This window comes from Gossypium hirsutum, chromosome D08, assembly GCF_007990345.1.
Source record: "Gossypium hirsutum isolate 1008001.06 chromosome D08, Gossypium_hirsutum_v2.1, whole genome shotgun sequence".
In the NCBI taxonomy this organism is placed as follows: domain Eukaryota; kingdom Viridiplantae; phylum Streptophyta; class Magnoliopsida; order Malvales; family Malvaceae; genus Gossypium; species Gossypium hirsutum.
In genome coordinates, this window is record NC_053444.1 from 5291129 (window position 1) to 5314881 (window position 23753).

At 34.6% G+C, this 23753-nt stretch overlaps 2 protein-coding genes and 2 non-coding genes across 6 annotated transcripts; 3 read left to right on the top strand and 1 right to left on the bottom strand.

Annotated features, from left to right (window-relative positions):
• Positions 1-298: 298 nt before the first annotated feature.
• On the top strand, positions 299-4968 carry LOC107908673 (uncharacterized). Its single transcript, XM_016835916.2, has 4 exons — positions 299-499; positions 698-765; positions 2059-2883; positions 3143-4968. Exons 3-4 carry the CDS (start codon positions 2059-2061, stop codon positions 4832-4834), a joined length of 2517 nt encoding a protein of 838 aa, XP_016691405.2. The 5' UTR covers positions 299-499; positions 698-765; the 3' UTR covers positions 4835-4968.
• Positions 4969-6652: 1684 nt separating this feature from the next.
• Positions 6653-6750, top strand: LOC121220653 (small nucleolar RNA R41). The gene has a single exon (XR_005917872.1). It is a non-coding gene; the product is annotated as a small nucleolar RNA R41 (small nucleolar RNA).
• Positions 6751-6777: 27 nt separating this feature from the next.
• LOC121220656 (small nucleolar RNA Z155) lies at positions 6778-6857 on the top strand. The gene has a single exon (XR_005917875.1). It is a non-coding gene; the product is annotated as a small nucleolar RNA Z155 (small nucleolar RNA).
• A 1305-nt stretch (positions 6858-8162) lies between these two features.
• On the bottom strand, positions 8163-20085 carry LOC107917412 (cysteine-tryptophan domain-containing zinc finger protein 3). Of its 3 annotated transcripts, XM_016846767.2 has the most exons (14): positions 19460-20081; positions 17426-17498; positions 17184-17314; positions 16697-17047; positions 15277-16559; positions 14663-15099; positions 13038-14575; positions 12772-12932; positions 12424-12584; positions 11689-11849; positions 10927-11301; positions 10015-10165; positions 9799-9922; positions 8163-8498 (listed from the first exon to the last, which is right to left on the bottom strand). In XM_016846767.2, the coding sequence occupies exons 1-11, from the start codon at positions 19631-19633 to the stop codon at positions 11107-11109; spliced, it is 4665 nt and encodes a 1554-aa protein (XP_016702256.2). In that variant the 5' UTR covers positions 19634-20081; the 3' UTR covers positions 8163-8498; positions 9799-9922; positions 10015-10165; positions 10927-11106. The 3 variants fall into 3 exon arrangements, with proteins under 3 accessions (XP_016702256.2, XP_016702283.2, XP_016702276.2); XM_016846794.2 differs by lacking the exons at positions 17426-17498; positions 19460-20081 and having other exon boundaries at positions 16697-17108; XM_016846787.2 differs by lacking the exons at positions 8163-8498; positions 9799-9922; positions 10015-10165; positions 12424-12584 and having other exon boundaries at positions 11066-11301; positions 19460-20085.
• Positions 20086-23753: the final 3668 nt, after the last annotated feature.

Below are 23753 nucleotides of genomic sequence, written 5' to 3' on the forward strand. Positions count from 1 at the left end.
TTTAACATTTGTACCAAAAACAATCTCCTAAAATTATTAAAGGGTTAATATAACTTTCAGTCCTTAAACTTATCAATTAGATTCATTTTGATTTTTGTATTTTCTTTTGGTGCACTTTAAACCTGAATTTGACAACTAGACCCCATATTGGTCAAAAATATAAAAGGCTGACGACATCAAAATTTGATGAAATCCGGAACTAAAATAGATCTAATTGAAAAGTTTAAGGACTAAAATGAAAAATAACCCATTACTAAAATACGAGGGTCGAAAGCCAACGTAAAATGGAACATAGATTAACAATGTTCATTTTCGGTCAATCGAAACCCGCCTTTGGTCTCTCAACTCTCTTAAATCAAACCCAACAAAACACAAGCTTTAATCTCCTTTTTTCCCCCTTTTTTAACAGCAAAATTAAAGAGAAAATTTCCTTCCTTTTTTTTCCTTCAACAATTCAGCTTTCTCGTATTCATGAAAACCAAGTTCTCTCTTGTACAAGGTAACTAAAATCTTCTCTTAATCTTCACCCATTTCCATGTCTTTTTCTAGTGGTTTTTAGCTTTGCTTTTTATTTACGGTAACTGGAAAACAGTGAAGTGAGAAAAAAAAGTAATGTTTTTTTTTGGTAAATTAGGAAAAAAAAAAAGGTTGACAATCGAGGTTTATAGATGTTAACAATAAAAACCCATTTTTCCAGGTTGATTTTGGGACGTGGGTTTTAACGTTCAAGTTCATCCATAAAGGTTTCAAGTTCATCCATAAAAGGTTAGCCATATGTTTTCTCTTTAACCAAAATAAAAATAAAAAACGCTCTATTGCTTGCTTATTTACTTTAATGTGCTATTTGCCTTTCTTTTTTTCTTTTTTTTTGGGGGGGGGGTTGATTATATGTTTGGTCAAATTGAGTTACATGTTAATTTTCACTGTACAATGGTGGTTGATTCCATTTTACTGTAGAAATTGTTTGACATGTTTATGTATTGACAAACTATGTTTCATTGTCGTAGTTTAGATTCTGGTTTTATGTGTTTTTTTCACTGTTCAATTGGCACGTTAACATGTGCCTTATCATCATGTCGTTAACCACAAGGTTTTTTTTAGGTTCTTGTTGTTGGTATTTATCTGTCTTAATTATAGTAAATGAAAAAAATATGCTGGAATTTGATTTTCTTATGATAGATTTAACCATTGTATAGCTTTTGATATATTTGCATTGGTGATGACCTTAGTTTGCACATGTGCGCGCGCTTGTGCGTGTTTGTTTCCTTTTGATGAGTGCTTATCTTTGTCGATTGAATTCATGAAGTTTTTGGACCAGTTTCGTGTTAGGCTGGACAACAAAATCATCTTAGACCCTTTCGGGAAATGCATATCGAGTCAAACATATTACCTTCTGTGTTTAGGCACTCTTTTTGCGAGACTGGCTAAAAAACCTGCCTGGTTGAAACTTTTTTTTTATTACTTCTACGTTTAGTTGAAAAATGGGACTATATCGAACTCCATTTCTCAATTTTTTAGTATCCAGTAACCAACACGGGACCCTAAGGATGCCATGCTCAACAATCACAAGCACATTAGGCTATATAATGGTTCTAGTGCCTGGTGTGCAGTTGAATTCTTGGGGGTCACAGATAGATCTCGAGTTTAAGAAAAATGGTAGAATTTTCCGCGCATTGAATGCTGGTAATTACGAATTTTCATGTGCAAAAGGATTCCTCCGTTTTCTTCTGTTCATTCTTTATCTTGAATTGCAGTGGATACTTTTGAGAAATTGTGCTTAAGCCTTTAAGTTCGAGGAAATTGTATTTAGCAGTTGCATGTAGGACTAGCAGTAGAAACTGATGCTTTCTATAATTCTATTTCGAAATATTGAACTGTTCTCATACACAATGATAGTATTTCTTTTTATTCCATTTATATAAGGGTGGTGTACCTATGTTTTATATTTAGGACCATCTTGAAGCATATTACGGCTAAGAAGCCGGTTTTATGCAGTCTTAACTCCATTTTAGTTTTTTTTCTTTCCAGTTTCATTGTTTTTGCTTGCTTATTGTGCAGATGGATACTACTGTTTCGGATAACGACATAGTGGGCATTAAAGATGAATCTGCTGAACAATTACATGCTTCATGTTCATTTTTGGATGAAATATTCGGAGATCCACAGGTGATTCCTCGTGTTGGAGATCAATACCAAGCAGAAATTCCACCTCTAGTTGGAGAATGTCGCAGTTTACAGGTTGTAAAGGAACCAATTGACACAAAAGTCGTTACGAGTGTGCCAAACCCTTTCCCAATGGGGTTGCCTATCCCTCTTATCTGGACAAAGACTAAAGTTGAAAGCATAAATGGTGCGGTTGACTTTGAAAACAGTGGAGAGAGCCACATTACATTAAGCCATTGGTGTGCAGAATATAAAGTCGAAAGTTTAGGTTCCGTGTCGGGTAATGGGAACGACACGAGAGAGTATTTAAAGCATAAACCTACAACCAAAACTAAGATGGTTGTTGATTTACTCTCTCCAATGGAGCCAAAATCTAAGCCAAATCAGGTGGATGGTGATCTCTATCCGCTTCCAGGCTCTTCTAGTGAAGTGTGGAAGGATATCGAACTCAACAGTTTTCTTCTCGGGTTATACATCTTCGGGAAAAATCTTATCCTTGTGAAAAACTTTGTTGAGAGTAAAGGGATGGGAGAGATATTGTCTTTCTATTATGGAAAATTCTACAAGTCGGATGGATATTGTAGATGGTCAGACTGCCGAAAATTAAGAGGCAGGCGGTGTGTTCATGGACAAAAGCTGTTCACTGGATGGAGGCAACAGGAATTATTGTCACGATTGTCTTCTCACGTTTCAGAAGAATGTCGAGATATGTTGCTTGAGGTGCATTTCTGACTTTTTTTACACAATCATTTGATCTTTCTAAATAATTAGACATTTATTTATGTTGTTATTCTTGTCTAACTTTCAAGAACCTCTATCGGTTTTCGTTTGAGCTCCCGGTTTTTGTTATCGAGTCTACTTATAGTTGAAACTCTCAGTTCATTGCGGAACTATTGCACCTAATTTTGCAGTTATATTTGGTCTATATTTGTGAGAGAAATGTTTGCGCATGATGTTTTATGAACTATGATTATTGTAGGTTTCTAAGACATTTGGCGAGGGAAAAGTATCCTTCAAAGAATACGTATTCACTATAAAGAACACAGTTGGTATTACTATGCTCGTAGAAGCTGTAGGTATTGGTAAAGGAAAGCAAGATCTCACTGGCAATGCAATGGAACCCATAAAACCCAATCACGTAGTTTCTTTTCGTCCTGAAATACCAGTTGGCAAAGCATGTTCTACTCTTACATCTGTGGACATTATCAACTTTCTAACCGGAGATTTTAGGTTGAGCAAAGCTAGATGTAGCGATCTTTTCTGGGAAGCTGTTTGGCCTCGCCTTTTAGCTCGAGGTTGGCATTCTGAACAGCCTAAGGATCAGGTTTTTTCTGGTTCAAAGAATTCTCTGGTGTTTCTTATGCCTGGTGTTAAGAAGTTTTCAAGGAGACTAGTGAAAGGCAACCACTATTTTGATTCCATCAGTGATGTTCTTAATAAAGTTGCATCAGAACCAGGGCTTCTTGAGCTTGAAATTGAGCTGCCTAAAGACGGCAGAGAGGAAAACGAAAATAAGTGGGAGCCTGCAATAAAACAAGATCCTGGTTTTATATCGAACAAACATGGTCGTTACCTCAAACCACGAAATCCTGGTTGCAATCGAGATCTAATGAAGTTTACGATTGTAGATACTAGTTTGGTCCGAGGGACTGAACGGTCCAAGGTTAGAGAGCTGAGAAGCTTACTTCCCGAAGTTGCTGCTAACTTATCCACCCCCTCTAGTCTATACAGTGATTCTGAGGAGGATACATCTGATGACTCGGAAGATGTATCCGAAGAAAATAGCGTTTCTCATGCTGCAGAGGCCACGGCTGATGAGGGAGAATGTGCGGAAATATCAGATTGTGTAAATAGTAATTCGAATATTGCAATTCCCCTTACCTCTGATATGAGCATTGTATCAGTGAAAAACCATGAAAGCCACCATGCAAGTCTGCTTGATGACGACTGGAAAATGGTTACGAAAGAGCAAGGTTTAACCGATTACGCCAATGGAGAATCGAGTTGTAGTGTTGAAAATGTTTCTGCTAACAGGATGTTAAATGAAGACAATTTGCACTATCGGTCTAACTCACTCGATGATTCCGAAAATATGGTTTTTCAAACGGGATCAGTAAACTTGTCTCCTGCCGGTTCTTTGTCCAAAGGCAGTCCTGATGATCGAAAGGAAGGCATTGTCGCTGAAAACTGCTTGCATAGAGAAGAATCTCCAACGAAATCTCAGTTGCATACATTGATAGACTTGAACGTTGGTCAAGTTTCAATGGATTTCGAAACGGAGAGCCCCTTCGTCACAGAGACCACTCAAAATAGTGAGAATTTGTGTGCACATACATCGTTCAATCAGTCCGAAGTTACCATGCAACCTGATAAAGTTGCAGAGGTGAATCAGCAGCCAGTAGTGCACAATCGAAGGCAAAGCACCAGGAACCGACCATTAACCACTAAAGCATTAGAGGCTCTTGAATGTGGGTTCTTCAGTCCCAAGAGGAAGCGAACGGCAGCGGAGACTCCAGAGATTAACTCACAAAGAATTCGCTGTAGGCCGGTTGGGAATACCACTTTTAGGAAGCGAAAGGCGGTGGAGACTCCACAGAATAGCTCAGAAAGTGTTCGCAGTAGGCCTGTTGTGAGTGCCATTTTCAGAAATGGTGCAGTGGGAAAAGAATAGCCGGTTGGTCTTTCAATTTGGTAACAACTCTTCTTTTCTGTTCATGCTTTATTGATTAATCCTTAGAAAATTAGGATTGTAGCTTTTGTTATGATAGATTTTTTTTTTAAATTTATTGAATGATTTTGGGATTATTGATTTTGTATGAGATTTCTAACATCACAAGTAATAATTTTAAGAGGTTTATTAATACAAATCCTTTAAAAAATTAGGATTGATTATAAATTTAGCATTTTTATATAAAAATGGTTGTTGTTGCTGTGTGATTATTGTAAATCTTGTGTTGGAAAAATAGTTGTTGGCTTTATTCAAGTGGATTAGATGTATTTGTTCTAAATGTTTAACATCGGTTCATATGACTTTTTTTAAATTTTTTTTAAAAATTAACTCACAATCCAAAAATTCTTATCTCCGCCCCGCGCCGGTCCAATCTCGAATCCGAGCACAATACATGGAGAGAAATCAGCTGCCTTTTACATAAACAGCAATAGAGGAAGTAACATGAAGACTGTTGATATTATGAAGTTATATTTTTATAATTAAAATTAAATATAATAATTATTATTATTTTTTAAAAGGTAAACTATCAAAATAATTTTTTTTGTTTATCTCAAGTTATATTTTAATTATTTACACTTTTGCGTTGTAACATTTTAGTCACTAATTTGTTAATTATCGTTAAATTATCATTTCAAACAAAAATATTTATGTTAATTTATACAATCAATTCTTTTTTTCTTTTTTCTTTCGTTTTGAGCAATTTAATTTTTTCTTTTATATTATTTTAACTGTTTTTTCTTTATTTTTAATTTTCTTTTACTTCTCCCTTTATTTTCTTCCTTTCCCTATTTTTTTAATTTAGTTTTTCTATGTTTTTCATTTGTTAAAGCTAGTCTCTATACTTTTATTTTTTTAAAATAATTTAATTTTTTTGAGTGAGACGAGCTTGTGTATTAATTTTAACAAATGAAAAATATTAAAAAAACCACGTTAAAAGAAAAGAAGACCAATTATAGAATTTAGCCTAAATTTTTTGTTTGAAATGATGATTTAGCGTGCCAAGTCAGCTTATTGTTACACCGTTAATGACAATTAACAGCTCAGTGACTAAAATATTACAATGTGATAACGTAAATGATTAAAATGTAACGTGAAACAAACAAAAATGACTACTTTGACGGTTTATCCTTTTTTGAAACAATAAATTTTGATAAATCAAGTTTCGACTTAATGGAAATTTTAAAATCCAGACCAACATTTTAGGATTTTTCAAGTACTTTTTAATTTTAGAATAAATTATATTAATAGTTTGTCAATTATGTTTTTTTTTCTATATTTGATTATAAAAATTTATAAAATAATTATCAAATTATATATATTGACAATTTAACTATAAAAAATTACAAAATATTTACATAATATTTTTCTGATTTCCTAATTATTTTGAATTTGAGTGTTTTCATTTTTATTTTAGTGATAAAAAATAAAATTAAAAATTGATTATGATATTTATAAATTTTTATAATTAGACGAGGGTATTAGTAATGAAAGAGAATTCCTTGAAAGCCCAAATCCGATGAACAGGGGTAAAATCGTGATAAAGCTTGCCCCTTCTTATCCGTCTCTCTCCAACAGTAAAAACCCTAACCCTAATTTAAAGAATTGTCTATTTATACACGCCTCCGCTAAGTCCAACCCCGCAGCCGAAAGCCGACGCCATGAATTCGCTTTTTTCTTTATTCGAATCTTCCGATTCGCCAATTTCATAGTTTTGATATATTTTTTTCTTCTGATCTTTGATTTCTTCCTCTCTCGTTATTGAAGGCGATGATGTTGAAAACTACCTATTTTATGAATGGTTATTTAGCCATTTTTTTTGTGATTAAAAATCACCAATGGATCCTTCTGAGCCTTCTCTCATATTATTGATTAGTTAAAGTGGAGATTGAGATGATGATATTTTGGTTCTGAAAATAAACATAAATGTTGACTAAAAAGTCAGACTACAATTATCTGATCATTTTTGGCTCTCTTTTCTCTTTATTTTCCCATCAACTTTTCTTTAGTTCATAAGAAATCATATTTTTTTTTAAGTAAATACTAGAGATTGAGTTTTGGTTTATCCCTAAATTTCAGAATCGGGGATACCAAATTTTTGGAATTCTTTCTTTTTTAATAACTGCAATTAGAATAATTATTTAATTTATTTTGATCAAGTCATTGCTTAAAATCCAATGCATCTTTTAACATAATTTATTCTAGTGTAATCTAAAGTTTGGCACTCTAATTTACAAAAAAGAAAAAAAATCATTTTTTTATTAATTTTTTTAAAATAAATAATTTTGTTTCTAAAATAATTTTTAAAAATAAAAAATTTTAATTAATTGCAGTTGTGGCATGGCAATTCATTATATTAATTTTGAGTTGGAACGAGGGTTAAAAATTCTAAATTGAAAATTTAAATGATTTTTTTTTTTTTTGTAAAGTTGAAGGTGAATCCTAAAACATCACATAATCTTAAAAATAGTCCATTTATTTGAATTGAATAAATCAATTAAACTTAAATTAAGTAGTTAATTTATACACATTATAATTAAAAATCTCAAAACCTCGTGTTTGCCATTAAAGCAAAACCACATTAGCAATATTTAACCTTATTTTTTTTTTGTTGATTGTGATTAGCATGAATGACATTATCTATCTATTTATGAGTTGAGAAAAAATTATAAAAATTCTAGGTATTGTGACAATATATATATATATAATTAAAATTTATAATCAAATTAGTAAAAACAAAAATTCTACTTTGGAAACACTAATCATCATTAGCATGTAAATTTGAACTGTGATGTTCGATCCATTTTGAAAATATAAAAGATTTTGGATACTCAAACTGAACAAAAATCTATTATTTTTATTTAATTTTTTATGATGTAAAAATAAATATTTTATATTTAAATTAGTAAAATAACTTAAAATATCATAAAAATTAGCTATTTTCCAAAAAAAAAATTATATAAGAATAATTGATTGCTTTTATTTATTTAAAATTACTTTTTTAAATATATTTATGAAAATTTTAGTTAGAAAATTTCACAAAAATGGAGAAATTATTCGTAAAAAAACTAATATGAAATTTTTTGTTTAAAAATTAAAATTGAGTAGAATAACAAATCTAATTTCTACCAATTCTTTTAGCATTTTACTGATTACACCGCCGGACCAACCCGATCCGGTCTGGATTATCACCCCTGGATCCTTAAAGAAATGAACAATCCTTAAAAGGAGATAAAAAAAAGAGGAAAACACAATTGAACACAAATTCAGATTTGGGTCCAATTTTGTAGAAAGACTTGATTAAAATAAGTCATTGCCTAGTAATGAGATTTTTAAAAAAACGTCAGTCCAAAATTTGTCCTCTAAATGTCACATGGAGCCTAGCAACCGATATATTTTTAGGTGAAAAAGTTGGAAAACATGGACGCCAACACGAGTACGTTGGGTTTTATTTGGAAGATCATATCTCCATGCTCATTTGAATTTGCATCACATAAAAGGTGTAGTGCCAGACATGGATACTCTAATAAAAATGAAAAATCAGAGCACCATATCCATCGATCCATAGGCAGCTTCCCGATGAATGCGACTGCCCATATTATTCAACCTGAAATGAAATCAACGGATACCGGTAATTTAACAGAGACTAACAAATAGATCCAGAGCATAAAGTTACAAACATGAACATTCCAACAGTAGTGACATGCTTCATACTCGGATTACTAGCTTTTCCCACTTGAGAGTGTAAACCAGACGTGTGTATGTAAACTATTAGAACTCGGTCCGAAGAATACCCAGAATTAGGCTTGGTCATTGAGGTTATCAAATTCTATTACACACATACCAGCACCTGACACCCGTACCCAAGTCCAAGCAACATAGGACCAAACTAACCCAATAAACTGATTTTCAATTCGAAACCAGCTAAACCAAACCGAATTATAAATGGTTTCGGTCGGTTAAATTAGTTTAAACTGATTAATGTTCACCCTAAGAATTACTGAAACTATAAGCCCTCCCAAGTCAAACGCCTACACACATACCAGCACCTGACACCCGTACCCAAGTCCAAGCAACATAGGACCAAACTAACCTAATAAACTGATTTTCAATTCGAAACCAGCTCAATCAAACCAAATTATAATTGTTTCGGTCGGTTAAATTAGTTACCCTAAGAACTATTGAAACTACAATGCCTCCCAAGTCCAACTACATGTCTTGGACGCAATTTGCCGAGACATTTAGGGCTAGTTCCTCATTGCTTTTGGAAAGTATTTTTGAAAAGTGTTATGAAAAAGTGCTCATGAAAAATGTGGTTTAAAATTTAAGTGTTTAATATTACAGTCAAAAAATGCTTTTGAGAAATAAAATATCCATTTTAGACATGATATTGTGAAGTAAAAATATGCTTCAAATAATGTTCAATTTTGTTAATATTATGATATTTTAGTAAGAATATAAAAAAATAATTTATTGTAACTCATTAATATTTTAATATATGGAATATAAATTTTAAATATTTGTAAGCAATGAATATTAATTATTTGTGATGTTTAATTTGAATATATAATCTATATGTTAAAAACGATTAACATATAACCATTATAAATTTAAATATATAATGTTATGTATTTGAAATAAATTTCAATAGGAAAATAATTATATACCCAATATAAATATTAAATAAAATATATTAGATTATAAATAAGGGATAAAATGTCATATTGGCTCCAAAACTGCTTTTCCAAAAGCAAAAGCTAAAAAAAATTGCACTTTTGACTTCAAAAGTTGTCTGTTGAGCATTGCTTATGGCTCCAAAAACACTTTCAAAAAGCAATGAGAAACAAAGCCTTAGAAGAAAACAATCCATTCAATAGAACAACAATGGCCAGTGGAAGTGTTTTTACCTATCAGCATCAAGATGGCCAACTTGAAGATAATAGAATGATGTCTCCCACAAACAACAGCACTTGCCACATTCTGAATTTTAGAACCATTAGAAAAACATGTTTACGGTACATAAATATCTGACTGCAATAAAAAATAAGAATGGTTAGAAGCAAACGTGGTATACCAGAGCAGAAAATGAAGGTAATCAAATAAACAACAAAGAGTGCGCCAACCTCTAGAGGGAAAAAAGAAAAAGAAATTTTATTCCAGTAAACTCATTTGGACCTCTACCATAGAATTTGGCACCAATCTTTTTCATATATTGTTTCAACTCATCTTGATTAATCATATGTGCATACCATGACAGGTACTATGGTGGTTTACCTGCACCAATAGAAATAAAAGATGTAAAACTGAAAGATTACAAAATCAGAATGGATTAGGGCAAGCTATGTTCCTCCGACTCTTAATCTTTCTTGAAGTACCCATATCCAATGCCATGTTTAACAAATATTCAGACATTGGTATGCAAATATGACACCATTGTCTAATGGGTATGCAAATATAACAGAAGCATACCCGTATCCGACATGTAACAGAGTTCGACTAACATAAAGGGCAAGGGAAAGAAGGGGAAAGAATATTGCCTCAATGTTGCAATTTTGTTTTTAAAGCAGACACGAGAGGCAAACCTGAGATTGTGAACTACAGTGTTCTGCTTTATGATGCTTGAACTGATAAAATAGAAGTCCTTGTGGCAAAAGGGTAAGCAATTGCTGCTGCATATCCTAGTATTTTTCTCTAAGTAAAATTGTATTAACAAAGTAATTAGTAAGGTGACCCAAAACTCCCTCCGAGGAACATTAATGCCAAAACAATGGCGAACTCTACTATTAGAATTCTACCGATCTATGCTTCAACCTATAGTGGGATTTCTCTATAAAAAAATTTATTCAACCACAATTCTTTTGGAGTGTGGTCACCTATTTATACAACTTGGAAGGATATCTAATATAAGCCCTACAAATCACATCTTCAATACCATCTTGAGAAGAAAATTAATAAAGCATGTTCCATGTCAAAATGCAATTGAAGCTTGTGAAAAAATATACAAAAAAATCCCAGATTTATCTTGCATCACGTACGTGTAAAATGTGTGTTAGAAAGCAGGCACTGGTCAGCTTCTCAATATAATTGTTATGCATTGCAGCAGAAACTGACCATTCCATTTCTTTTCTCCTCAAGGACTTCGTCACCAAGGATAAACCATAAAAAGGAAAATTCCTTCCTAGTATAAATCATGCTCATTAACCACTTTCTCTTTCTTAGTGGATAACGGCTTCCATTGCAAGGCGTATCAAACGTAGCATCCCCTCTATGTCTTGGAAGTTAAAATCAAGAGCCTTTTTCACAGAATATATAACCTCTCCCTTTTCATCCCCTGACAAACTTGATTTAGAATGTGCAAAAGTAATTCGTGATTTCCTCGAAGCTTCCATGGCATGATTTACATCCTGTGCCTGCAACTCATATCACATTTGATTTTGGTCATGATGGAACCCTCATATAAGATATACAAGCCAAGAAAGAATAAAATGACAATCTATGATCATTAGAGAGAGACAAAAGACAATTCATTAAAGAATCTTTTGTGCTCAAAGTTTTAAAACACATGTCCAATTTCAACATACATAAACCGGTAGTCTTTGGTTCAAGGTTATAGGGGAAGAAAGGGTTCGTAAGAATGTGACAAAAGCTTTTGGGCATTAGACCAAAAGGAAGAACTATTATGGGGAAAAGGTTTGCATTTGTTGGGGAGGGAATGTTCAGTAATGCTTTCAAGTGCATACCATTATAAACGCATGAGTTGCACTTTCAAAATCACATACAAGCAAAACTACACTTACAAAATTGAGGAACCGCACAAAGATAGGACGGTTTCGAGCAGAAATAACATGATTTGCAGCAACCTGGGGAGGGCTAACACCTTTTGAAAAAGCAACCTTGTCTGCTGTTGTTGGGTGGTTTAAATTATCAACATCGGAGGCAGAAGAAGAAGGAGACTCGCCTGATATCGAAACATCCATCAATATCAAGAAAAGAAGTTAAATTAGCTCTCAATTTGTCTCATTCAGTGAAACTTTAACATTTACAAATAAATTTAATGTCCATAAATTAACATAAAGAAGGGGAAAAAAAAGGTGAAAAGGGTCTAGGGAGATAGAAGTACGATGAGCAGAATTGAAAATATCTTTTCATATGTATATATTCCGGCAGGGCCAGCCTAAACTTAGTTCCAAAAGCAAATTCGTAATAACATCTTAAATGTCAAATAGCAACTAGACATTCTCTCTTCGGGAACTCCCCCCCCCCCAAAAAAAAAACGAAATTCATGGGAAGTAAGCAAGTAAACTAAACATTTATGCAGAGCAATCAATTTCTGCCTTGCTACTAAAACATAACCTTCTCAGGTTGAGGTATTTTGATAAATTAAACAACAAGATTCCAGAATAAATATGCGAGGCTGCTGCTCCTTGATCACTAAGTGCAGAAGAGCCAGAAACAACAATTACAAGTTTATGGGCTAGACAGAGAAGCATCAAGGAATGCAGCCAGTACAATCACTGGGTTCTTTGAATTACCAGGAGGAACCATTTGTAAAGCTGTCTGCAACTCATGTCGATCTCTACTTGCATTGGCATGAGAAGTATAGATGACTCTCATATATGCCACCTCTGTACACTTGTAGGCCAAAGAAGCAGCAGCCATTTTGTTTAATCTCTCATATTCATGGGCACAAAACCTGAAATATCAATTAGTAACCACACAAAAGTAAAAGAAGGTGCCACAAAAAATAAATCATCCCAAAACCAAATGCAATAACAGAAGATTCCACGTTGCAAGAAACTTTTTAGCTAAAACAAGATCAAGTTCCAACGAAGTGTTAAAAGAAAGAGAAAATGGACTATAACACCTAAATTTTAACTTACTCGAAGAGTTTTGCAGTGCTACTATATATTTGCATAGACTGAATCATCTCTCCATGCTTAGTACCCTCATTATTGCAAGATTCGAGTAGAGAAGCACTATAAAGAAACTTCAATGCTGCCTGGAAGTAAAGTCCGATGCTCTCCACAATTGATCCAGAGTTCTAAGAGAATTTTCAAAAATCAGAAAGGATAAAATCAAGCTTGATAGATGCTAGGCCAAAATAAAAATGCAACAAATTATTTACAAGGAAACAACAAGGTAAAACCTTGACACGGTCAGCCATATGCTTTAAATCTGTAGCCTCCTTCAAAGCATTGGTAGCTGCCTGGTTTGGGGAATCCTTTCTCATTGGACTAGGGGCATTAATGCCCCTGATCCTATGTCCAGTATGCCTTGAACTACAGTGCTGAGCCCCATTTTGACGATCAGCCTCCTTTATTTGTTTTTGTACCTTCAAAGCATCATCACTTTGAGATCCATCAGCTCTATTTCCCTTTTGGGACCCATTAGGGTGGGGGCAATGAGTCAGTATCTCATTTTGAGTTCCTCCGGAGGGTGGTAATGATGGTGAGTTCCCTCTCCCAGAAGCAATTTCCGCATGATCAGATTTGTCAGAATGGAATCTTTTCATATATTTTTTAACATTGCCATCCTGCATGATACTCTTCTTCACAGTGCACATTACATCTTGACCTCCAGTTTCATCAGGTTTAGCATCTGACTGACCAACATTTCTTTGATTTTCTCTTTTACTACTCTCACTGGATAGTTTTCCCATAGATTCTTTGTTATCATCAACAGATCTATTCTCACTTCCATTAGACTTAACTCCAAGCCTCTCCTGAAAATTATTTCTGCCATTCTTAGGTTTTACCTTACATAAAGGCGTACGACCTTGCATTTCATCCACATAATCAGATTTAAATTTCTGACTTCTATCCTTTGACCATGAGGACCCCTTGCCCGACTTTCTTGGCTGAGAGACATTGTCATCACCATGTTTGTCATTCTGATTTTCTTCATCAAGGAGTTCATCAGCAGTTGTTAATTCAATGTCATATTTAACCTCTTGGCCTAAATAATCAACACTACCATTCATAAATTGCACTTTTCTGATATTAGGAGAAGATTCAATCGAAGCCTTAGCTCTACTGCCACCTAACTGACCACCATTCTTATCTTCTGTACCACATAAGCGACGTTCGGACAGAGTGCTATCTAGTTCTTGCCCACTATGGTGATTCTTTGAATGTATTTTTTTTTTCTCCAGCTTACCATTGTTTTTACTTGAAGAGGTATCCTTCCCCCCAGTCGTAGATAACCTGACCTTCTTTTCCTGCCTGTACTTATTTTTGTTGAACTCTTCTTTGGCACACACCGTTCCATCCTGGAGGTGGTTCCCCATAATTTGATAGGAACCTGAATATAATTGATTATTAATACATTCATCAGCTTTTCTCTTCCTTGAAACTTCCCCACCATCAAAATTTACCAGATCCACTGATCCATCAGCCGAGGAAACCTGAACTTTGTCCTTTGGTCTTTTACCAGAGACCTGTTGTCTGTCCTCCGTATCCAACTTTGGAGCATTATAAGAAGAAAGTTGACTGGGTTTAGGTTGATCCTTTCCTGTAGATGCGGTTGGCAGATCATTACTCGTGCTAAGATCCCCCTTACCAGCATGCTCATACATTGAATTTTCATCAACAAGATGCAAACTTTTAGACTTAATTTTCTTGGACGCCCTCAAAGAATCTTGATCAGAGATCCTTTTTCCTTTCATCTTTGAAGTTTTGGCATCACCTAATCGCATGCATTTTATAAAAACATGTTATATAATTTAGAAAAGTAGCTCTAACTTTACAATAAATATCTATTTAGAAAGAATACCTCCACCAGATCCATGTTCTGACACTTTATGCTTCTTTTTCTGCTTACTTTTGTGTTTCTTGACAGGCACGCCGCATTTTCTAGGATCACATAAACTTGATCCACTTACCACGAGAGATTTAGTTATATCAGTTGAACTCCCGGATAGAACTGATGCCTGGATGTTCTTCTTCATAGGAGTTGGCCCATCCTTGTCCATTGCATTTGATATTTCTTTTAAACCATGTTTCTTCCTTCCAGAAGGGGGCATGGCATGTGAACCAGAACATTGTTGGTTTTGTTCAGGCTGTAAGGTATCAGCTGATTTTAGTCTGGACATAGTACTGCCAAGATTATTTTGCAAATTAGTTTGACTCACTACAGCAGGAACTTGATGCGATGTCAAAACAGCTTTTGTAGTTTCCTCCTCATCAACACTGCAGTGGTTCATTGCAGGCCTAAACAATTACAACACAAACAATATTAGAGAGAGAATCCATCACAAAGTTAACCACCAAAACCATTTCATGTTCACTCCAACACCATATTAACAATACATATGTATGAAAAAACTAGGAGTCTAAACTCTGAACCATTATATTTATAAAAATTTAGAGGGGTGATAAAGAACTTACAGCCAGTTAAGCATGCTGCATACCCACTTCTCAGGTAAATCAGAAGGATTTAAGCCTATTGGAAGAAGGCGCCACTTCAGGCACTTGTCACAAGAAACCCAATTTTCATTTATCAATACAGGAGCTGCAGTTCCAGGGGAAGCTCCAACAGTGTTCACACAGCCAGAGTTAGAAGCACCATCCAATGTTGCTCCAGGGAATGATTTGCTTGCCAGTAAATCCTCTCTTTTCTTACCACTTCGTCTGCCATTATGTGAACTATTAATGGCTAATGTGTTTTTTCCAATCATATCATCTTCCTTCAGTCGATCTTTAGAACGAATTTCTAAAGAACTTGTTAGGTTCTCTTCATGTTCTGATTCTCCAACATCTCCAAAAAAATCTCTATCCCTATCTTCAGCCTTTTGAAAAGGTCTTTCTAATTTTTGGTCTCCCAAGTCCTTTTTGTTTGTATTATTGTTCACATGAGCAGTCTGCTTATTTTTCAGCGTCAAAGAAGAACCAACCCTCAAGCTATCTTTTGGTACCTCGGCAGCTAGACTGCCTTGACCATGACTGCTTTTTGATTTATTTTTTCCACCAGAGAAGGTTTGCTCCTTGGCAGAAGGCAACTTCAGATTGTTTTGTTCCTGCAATGTAGCTTTCAGGTTGCTCTTCTTCCTAAGAGGATCTACCGCTTCACTATTTAGAGCTTTGCTACCTTTAGGAACATTAGACTCAGCTTTAACAAAATTATAAGTGTTTTCTGCTTTAATATACTCATATTTTCTCGTGCAACCTGAATTATCATCTAGAACACTTGTCTTTTGTTCCTCCAGAACCTTTTGAGCTGAATTAACCCTTGGATTCTCCCAGCCAATATCTTGGGTAAGTATAGGCTCCAGTGACTCCTCCACAGCTACATGATGTACACCTTTATTTCTTGCTATGCTATTATCTTTTACCTTGCCAACAGCAGAATATGGATTAGATAAAAGAGGAAGCTCTAATGTTTTTGAAACAAGCTCCTCACAAGCCAATGCGTCAATATCTACTTCCTTCTTTGACATGATAACATTGCCATTCTTTATTTCCCTTTTACTGCCACCGTTCCTTTCCACCAGAAAATCCTTTTTCTCCACTGAGTCTGAATTTGCTTTCTCATCACCTAATAATATTTCATCACCCTTTCCAGAATTCGATATATTCTCTTTTAAGATTTTTTCCTTCACAATCAAGTTAAGTAGATGATCAGAGAGAGGAGACAATAGTGCTTCCCCAGGTACCGGGAAGGAAGTCATCAACTGCTCAAATACATTCAGAATAAAAGAAAATATTTCAATCACTTTAGGTATATCAAATGTAAGAAAATATAAGATCAAAGATAAAGAAAAACATTCCTTTAATGAGAAGAATAATAAACATTAAATGGAGGATTTACCTGAAGAATACTGGTTGGAGATTCAAATAAGGGCTCTTGAGTGCCCCCATACATCCCTTCACTTTCAGAAGGGCTCTCATCTAAGGAGGAAGATGGTGAGACATCAAGGCCAAGACCACTGTAGATTGCAGCATTTTTTTGTGTCAAAAAGTTGTCTGAACCCATTTTGATTCGTAGCTTCAATGTTTTCTGGTCTGGCAGATTGGAAACTTTCTTGTCCGCATATTCACACCTGGTGGCAAGCTCATGAGCATGAGTAGATGTTAAGCTGACCTCTTGCTTAATTGAATCATTCGCATATGATGCCTTTAAAGCATGGAAGGTTCCAAAATTTGTAGGATGACGACCATCCTATATAACAAAACAAACAAAGTGCTCACTTTAACTTGGACTTCTCAAATCAACCAACATCCTGCAAAAGATTCCTCCCTTATACAAATTGAACCATACTTTCAAGTGAGGAAAAGAGAAATAAAGAAACTTTTACCTCCAATTGTATCGTGTTAGGAAATCTAGGTGCATTGCAATTCTGAAATTTCGGTGAACTCGTCGGATGAGACCGGCCAGGAGAACGTTGATAAGTAGGTAAGAATGATCCATACCCACCAAATTTTGCCCCTGTACAAATGCCAAGAATCAAAATCCGGAATTCATCAATTACAAACTATGAATTCCAACATATTGACTCTTGACATAAAGAACAACGGTTCTCTTTTTCTTCCAGCTTACCCAGGTTTTCTGCAGATACTCCACCTTCAAAATCCTTTTGAAAATGTCCAAGAATATGTTGAATTTTCTCGTCCTTAAAAAACATTACAGGAGCCACACATCACTAAAAAGATCATAAACACATGGAGAGAAACTAAGAACAAACATCAGAAAAGTTATAAGAGAGAGGCCTATATACATATAATCCTACACCATTACACTAGCTCTTAGAAGCTAATCCTCTAAAAGCATTTATACTACAATGAGATCTACAAGCTAACTAATGAGCTTGAATCTTACTCTCCTAACTTCCAGTTAAGAAATTCCCATAATTTACCATAATAAAACATCACCAACCTTACATTGAAGCGAACATTCAAGAAATGCCACTTGAATTTTACTCTGCTAACCTATGTTGCTCAGACTCGTCAATTGCCTTAAAGCTTAAGACACTTGATTCACCATAAAAGGGTACGAGAGAAAGATACAGGTGTGAGGAGTCGTTTTACATTTACTTTAATATAATATATACATTTACACAAATATAATTTGCATGAATTATTTGTTTGATTTTGATAGTTAATTTCAATTTAGGTGAATATTATAATGGATGAAGACCATATTGATATGTTGTCTATTTTTTTAGGTATGATTGTTGTAAGGGAAAACTGGTTAGACTAATATTCTTGTTTGAGCCATTTATTTTTAATTGAGCCTTAGCCTTAATCTTAATGATTAAAGAATTGGACACATATCCCGCACCCTTGTCCATGTTGTAGGTGCGGATGGTCATAGGAGCCAGGGGGGCCAAATTTTTTTGAAAATTTTAATTAGGCCCCAAAAATATTTAAAAGTTCTAATTAAGCCTTCCAAAAGTTCTAAAAATTTTAACTAGACCCCTTCAGTTTTTTTTTTTGTAAATTCTCATTAAGCCTCTAAAATTTTGAAAGTTTTAATTATGCTCGTCAAAATTTTTGAAAATTCTCAATTAATCCCCCAAAACTTAGTGGCAAGATCTGCCAGTGCCATGTGGTGTCATGCCAACACATGTGTGACTCCCATTTTGGTGAGTCTGAGTTATAGAGCTGCTAACTTCCAATTACGAATGTTAATTTCAAAATTACCATAATTAAGCATCACCAACCTTACATGGAAAAAAGTTACAATCAATTCCTTCCCCATTAAACATGTGTCCAACTCACATCCAACAATTCAAAAACCCTAAAACCATTCATGCACCACTACCAAAAACAAAAATAATTATTTATGATCATGCTAGACACATTGCACAAAAAAATTATCTTCCCTTAATTAGATGCTTGATTATGATTATCATCTAAAAGAATTAATAAGACAAGGAGACTATATAAGGTAACTAATGCACATGAATCTTACTCTCTAACTTCCAATTACAAAATCCCCAAGGTTATATTCAACATTACCACAATAAAACATCACCAACCTTACATCAAAACAAAAGTGAAAAGAATGTCACTTGAATCTCACTTAGCTAACTTCCAATTATGAATGTTACATTCAAGATTACCATAATTATACAAGGAAGCAAAGTTATGAGCATTGAACCCAGTGTTTGCTCCTGCAAAAGGTGTGTGAGTTGTAACAAAAAATATATATATGTGCATTGCCTTCTCCGGTAAACATGTGTCTAACTCGCATCTAACAACTCGAAAACCATAAAATTATGAATACACCACTACATACACACTAAACAAAACCCTTCATTTATGACCACGTTACACATGTAGTAGAAAACAATTCTATTCACCTAATTAAACCTCTTAAAAGCTAAATTCTTTAGATACGTACATCATAAACCACACAAAACTAGCAATATTGGAATAAAAAATTAAAAGCCAATCATAAGTTATAAAGAAAGTAACACAAACGGTAAAAACATTTAAACTGAAATTATAATACAAATGAAGAAATAAAAACGAGTCAAAACAATATAAATGAACATAGAATTTTTTTTTTTTTAAATGAAAGCCAGCTTTTTGCAGATCAGAGGAAATAAGAAGCACCAAGTTTGCTTACAATGTAAGAGAGAGAAGATAGATCATTCTTGGGGCCGAATGTGTCATCATAAGCATCGTCATTGTCATTATTTGAACAGGCCTCTCCTTCTTCAAGCTCAGTCTCTTCCATTTCTCTTGCACCAAAACCTAATCCTAGCCCCTTCCTCGTATCGTTACACCCTAACGAAATCATTCAAAAAAAAGAGAGAACATTTTTTTTAAGAAAAAAGGAGAGTAAATCTGACCTGAATTATCAAATTCTCAAACGTAGTTTTCTATTATTCGAATCCCACGAGTCTTTTTCCCTACCATTTTGAACAACTCCCTAAAACCCACCATGAGGAAAGGGGCTCTTCTACCCTAATTTCCATAAAAAATAAAAACAAAAAACTCGATCACAAATTCAAACACCTAATCAAAATTTTAGAATGGTTCAATTTCCGAAAAGAATAATAAAGCGATTTAAACTCAAGGATCTCCTCGAATTTTATTGTTTCGTAGGGAAATTTTTTGGTTCTTTTTTTTCGATGCGATCTCTTTTAGCTGGAATCAATTAGCACGTAAGAAAATGAGAGAGAGAAAGAGAAACTCTCTCTGGTTTTGGTGTCAAAGAAGCCGCCTTTTATTTGCTTGTTTATTTATTTTTATTTCTCTTCTCTCCTTCTTCGTCGTTTTTTGTTTTGATCATTTCTAAGTATTTTTACTTTTCAAGTTGTATATTTTAGGTTTTTTATTTGAATATTAAAAAAAATATTGTGGTGGTTGATCTTGAAATCCGATTAAATTGGTTAATTGGATTAAAAACGGATCAATATAATTATTTAAACAAAAAAATTTGAACCAACTATTTAAAAGTTGTAAAAAGAAAATCTAAATCATTGCTTCAATTTTTAAAACATTAAATATATTTGTAAGTTATTAATTATTTGCAATTAACATAAGTTAGCCTTTCTTTGGATTAGGTTTTCTCTGTTAATCTAAATTTAGACGATTTGGAAGACGACCCTATTTCAGGATAAGAGGAGATTGACGAAGGAGACGATGACTTCAGGCTCTGCTTAGTAGGCAAGGTGCTAACTAGAGGTGCTCATTGGCCGGGCCGGGTTCGGGTCGAGCCCATAAAAATATTCGGCCCGGGTCCTAGTCCTGGGCCTGGCCCGGCTTGAAATATGAGCCTGAAATTTTATCCAGGCCCGGCCCGGGAAAAAATCATAAGCTCAGGCCCGGCCCGACCCGGCCTATTTTTTTAATAAATACTAAAAATTTATTTTAAAAATTAAAAAAAATTATTTTAAAAAGTATTTTAAAAATATTTTAAAATTTAAAAAAAATTTAAAAATAAATATATTTATTATATCGAGCCGGGCCCGGGCCAAAAAAGTGGTGCCCGAGGCCCAGCCTGTTTTCTAAACGGGCCTCATTTTTTTGCCCAAGCCCATATTTCGGGCCTATATTTTTATTCAAACCCTCTCATATTTCGAGCGGGCCGTCGGGCCGGGCCGGGCCGCCCGGCCCATGAGCACCTCTAGTGCTAACAGATAGTTCAATCCACTTCCCATCCTTAAGAAATGTTCTGTCTGAATTGTGGCATCCTATTGAAAAGGTTACCATATCAGAGATTGAGGAAAAACATATTCTATTTCGATTCTACAATAAAGTTTATTTAAAAAGGTTGATCAATGGTATTCATTTGTTCTTTAATCGACACCTAATAATATTTCATAAATTAATGAGAGGGGAGGATCCGTTACTTGTTCCCCTTACATTACACAACTTTTTTGTGCAAATACATGATTTACCATTGGGTTCAATGTCGGAAGGCATGGCAAGACAATTGGGCAACTTTATTGGGGAACTTTTGGATTATGATACAAAGATTCTAATAAAGGGTTTACGGAAGATCATGCACATCAAAGTATGTTTGGATGTCCGAAGCCCCTTAAAAAGAAAGAAACGAATAGTGTATGGCAAAGATAAGTCAACTTACGCTACTTTTCAATATGAAAAGACTTTCTCTATTTTGTTTTCTGTGTGGCCATCTAGGGCACGACGAAAGTTGCTGTCCTCTCCGTATTTCGTTGAGATCTCAATAAGTTGAATTTGGTTGGGATATTTCTTTAAAAGCGGCACCAAGGAGGGAATCGAAAACTGTAAGTAAGTGGCATCGAAAGGAACCAAAAGAGGTGATCAAGAGCGACATGGATGATGGGTGTCGAATCCACCAACATAAACCTACGCCTTAGTTTGCAAATTATGCAGTATAGAGAGTAGGGCCGATCCCTCAGAGACTGGTTTATTGTAAACTGTTGCTCGCTTGACCAGATTTATGTCGGGGCAGCTGTCGTGCCCAAGACGTTTGGGGGAGGATAAAATCGAAAACTTGGAACCTGAAATAAATAAATAAAATGCGTAAAAAGTAAAAGTTGAAGACAAAATAATAAAAATAGTTAAATAAAATATGTAAGAGAATTAATTTAAATAAGCTCAGCCTTAGGCACGATTTTCCCTCGTCTTTGAACCGATCCTCGAAATTAAATGAACTCCTCTTCTCCAATAAGCTAGTTATAGCTACCAAGGATGCCTCGGACACCAACTCTTCCTTGTGTAAATTAGTTATGGAACGTCTAATAACTAACTCTTACCGATCGAACAACCATGAAACATTCGTGATTTAGAACTCCGGCAGTTTTGCGTTCTAGAAGAGCCTAGCTCGAACCAATGCCCTCAACTGCGTGGGACATTTAAATTCGGTTACTACTTCCCTTGACGGAACCAAACAGCAATCTCCCCTTGGCACGCCAATGTGTTCACAGAAAACCGATTAGAAACGTTCTTTTCGGAATTCCAACTGTACGTCTAATCACACTAAATCAAACGACGTCTTTTTTGACTTAGTGTTGATCTGACTTTATGAGCTGACAAAATCATACTCTTAATCCGGAGAAGTAATAAGTACTGGAATTTTAGGAGTTAAATGGCTCGGGTTCGTAACTCACGGGTTTTGACGAGGCTAATTTCGGCCTAAAGCTGAAAATGGGTTTAGTTGGCTAAGGTTTGGGACATGTTGATATTTGATAAATTAATTAAGGTAAATGGGTGAAAATGTGGGTGATGTGATTGAGTATGGGGGTTGGAATATATTAAAGTGGGGTGGTTAACTATTTGGAAAAAAAATTGAAACAGGAATTGCAAATGGCTTGATTTGGCGATTAGCTACTGGAAATTAAAAATTAAAGGAAATGAAACTAAAGAAACAACAATGCTACGTGAGCAAAGAGAGAATGTATTGAAAGACAATAACTTAATATTTTTGATTGATTGATGAATAAATGAACAATACATACTCTATTTATACTAGAGGATTTACTAAATTAGGAGCCAACTAGTCATAGGAAATTAAGAAAAAATATCCCATAATAAAATAAATCTCAAAATAATCTCCCCCACTAAGTCAACAAAATTTTCAGCTAATTAATATTGGAAAAATTCTACTTTGGCCCTCCTTCTTTGCTTCTTTCTTTAATTTGGCCCAATTGTTTCCTTTTTCTTCTATTTAGCCCCAAATTGCATTCCTGCACAAAATTCAATAAATATGGCAAAATTAGTGGTGTATTCTTATAAATTAACCAATTTAGTTACATAAAATATGTAACTTTAGCATTTAATCAATGGACATGGAAGAAATTCGTAAAATGAATTAGATGTGATCTCAAGGAGAGGAGGAATTTCATAATGTGAGAGGAAAAGGCATGGAAAATGAATTAAGCAGAAGATTTTATAGGACTTATCAAGTTAATGAATCTGCAAATCGAAGGTGTGAAAACGAGGCAAAGCATAATATGATAATAGAAGCAAATGAGGTACTTAAAGAAACGCCAATCGGACCTATTAATGGAAAGAAAAGATAGAGGATTCAACAAATAGAAGGGGTTCATCAAAATAACCGATCAAGTTCTACGATCAATAATGAAATATCTACGACCGCTAATAAGCAGGCCGACCGGTCGCAATGAAAATATTAAGTTAGAATGTCCGTGGCCTGGGGCAACCGCGAACAGTTAAACGTCTCAAAAATAGCTTGAGACAACATTAGCCTCAAATTTTGTTTCTAATTGAGACAAAAGTCAATTCAATAAGAATGGAAGCAATAAGGAAAATGTGTGGCTATGCAAACGGAATTGATGTTTGTGCGAACGGATCGAAAGGGGGACTTTCTCTTGGCCGGAATGAATGAATAATTGTTAAACTGATAAGCTATTCTAGATCTCATATTGACATTGAAGTTATGGAAAATAGTGGAGAAGAGTATTGGC

Coding starts and splice junctions, on each gene's coding strand:
- LOC107908673 (XM_016835916.2), top strand. CDS start 2,059: ATGGATACTACTGTTTCGGATAACGACATAGTGGGCATTAAAGATGAA. Junction 2,884..3,142: donor GTCGAGATATGTTGCTTGAG/GTGCATTTCTGA, acceptor TGATTATTGTAG/GTTTCTAAGACATTTGGCGA.
- LOC107917412 (XM_016846767.2), bottom strand. CDS start 19,633: ATGATTTCGTTAGGGTGTAACGATACGAGGAAGGGGCTAGGATTAGGT. Junction 17,499..19,459: donor TATCTTCTCTCTCTTACATT/GTAAGCAAACTT, acceptor ATGTTTTTTAAG/GACGAGAAAATTCAACATAT. Junction 14,576..14,662: donor AGAACATGGATCTGGTGGAG/GTATTCTTTCTA, acceptor GCATGCGATTAG/GTGATGCCAAAACTTCAAAG.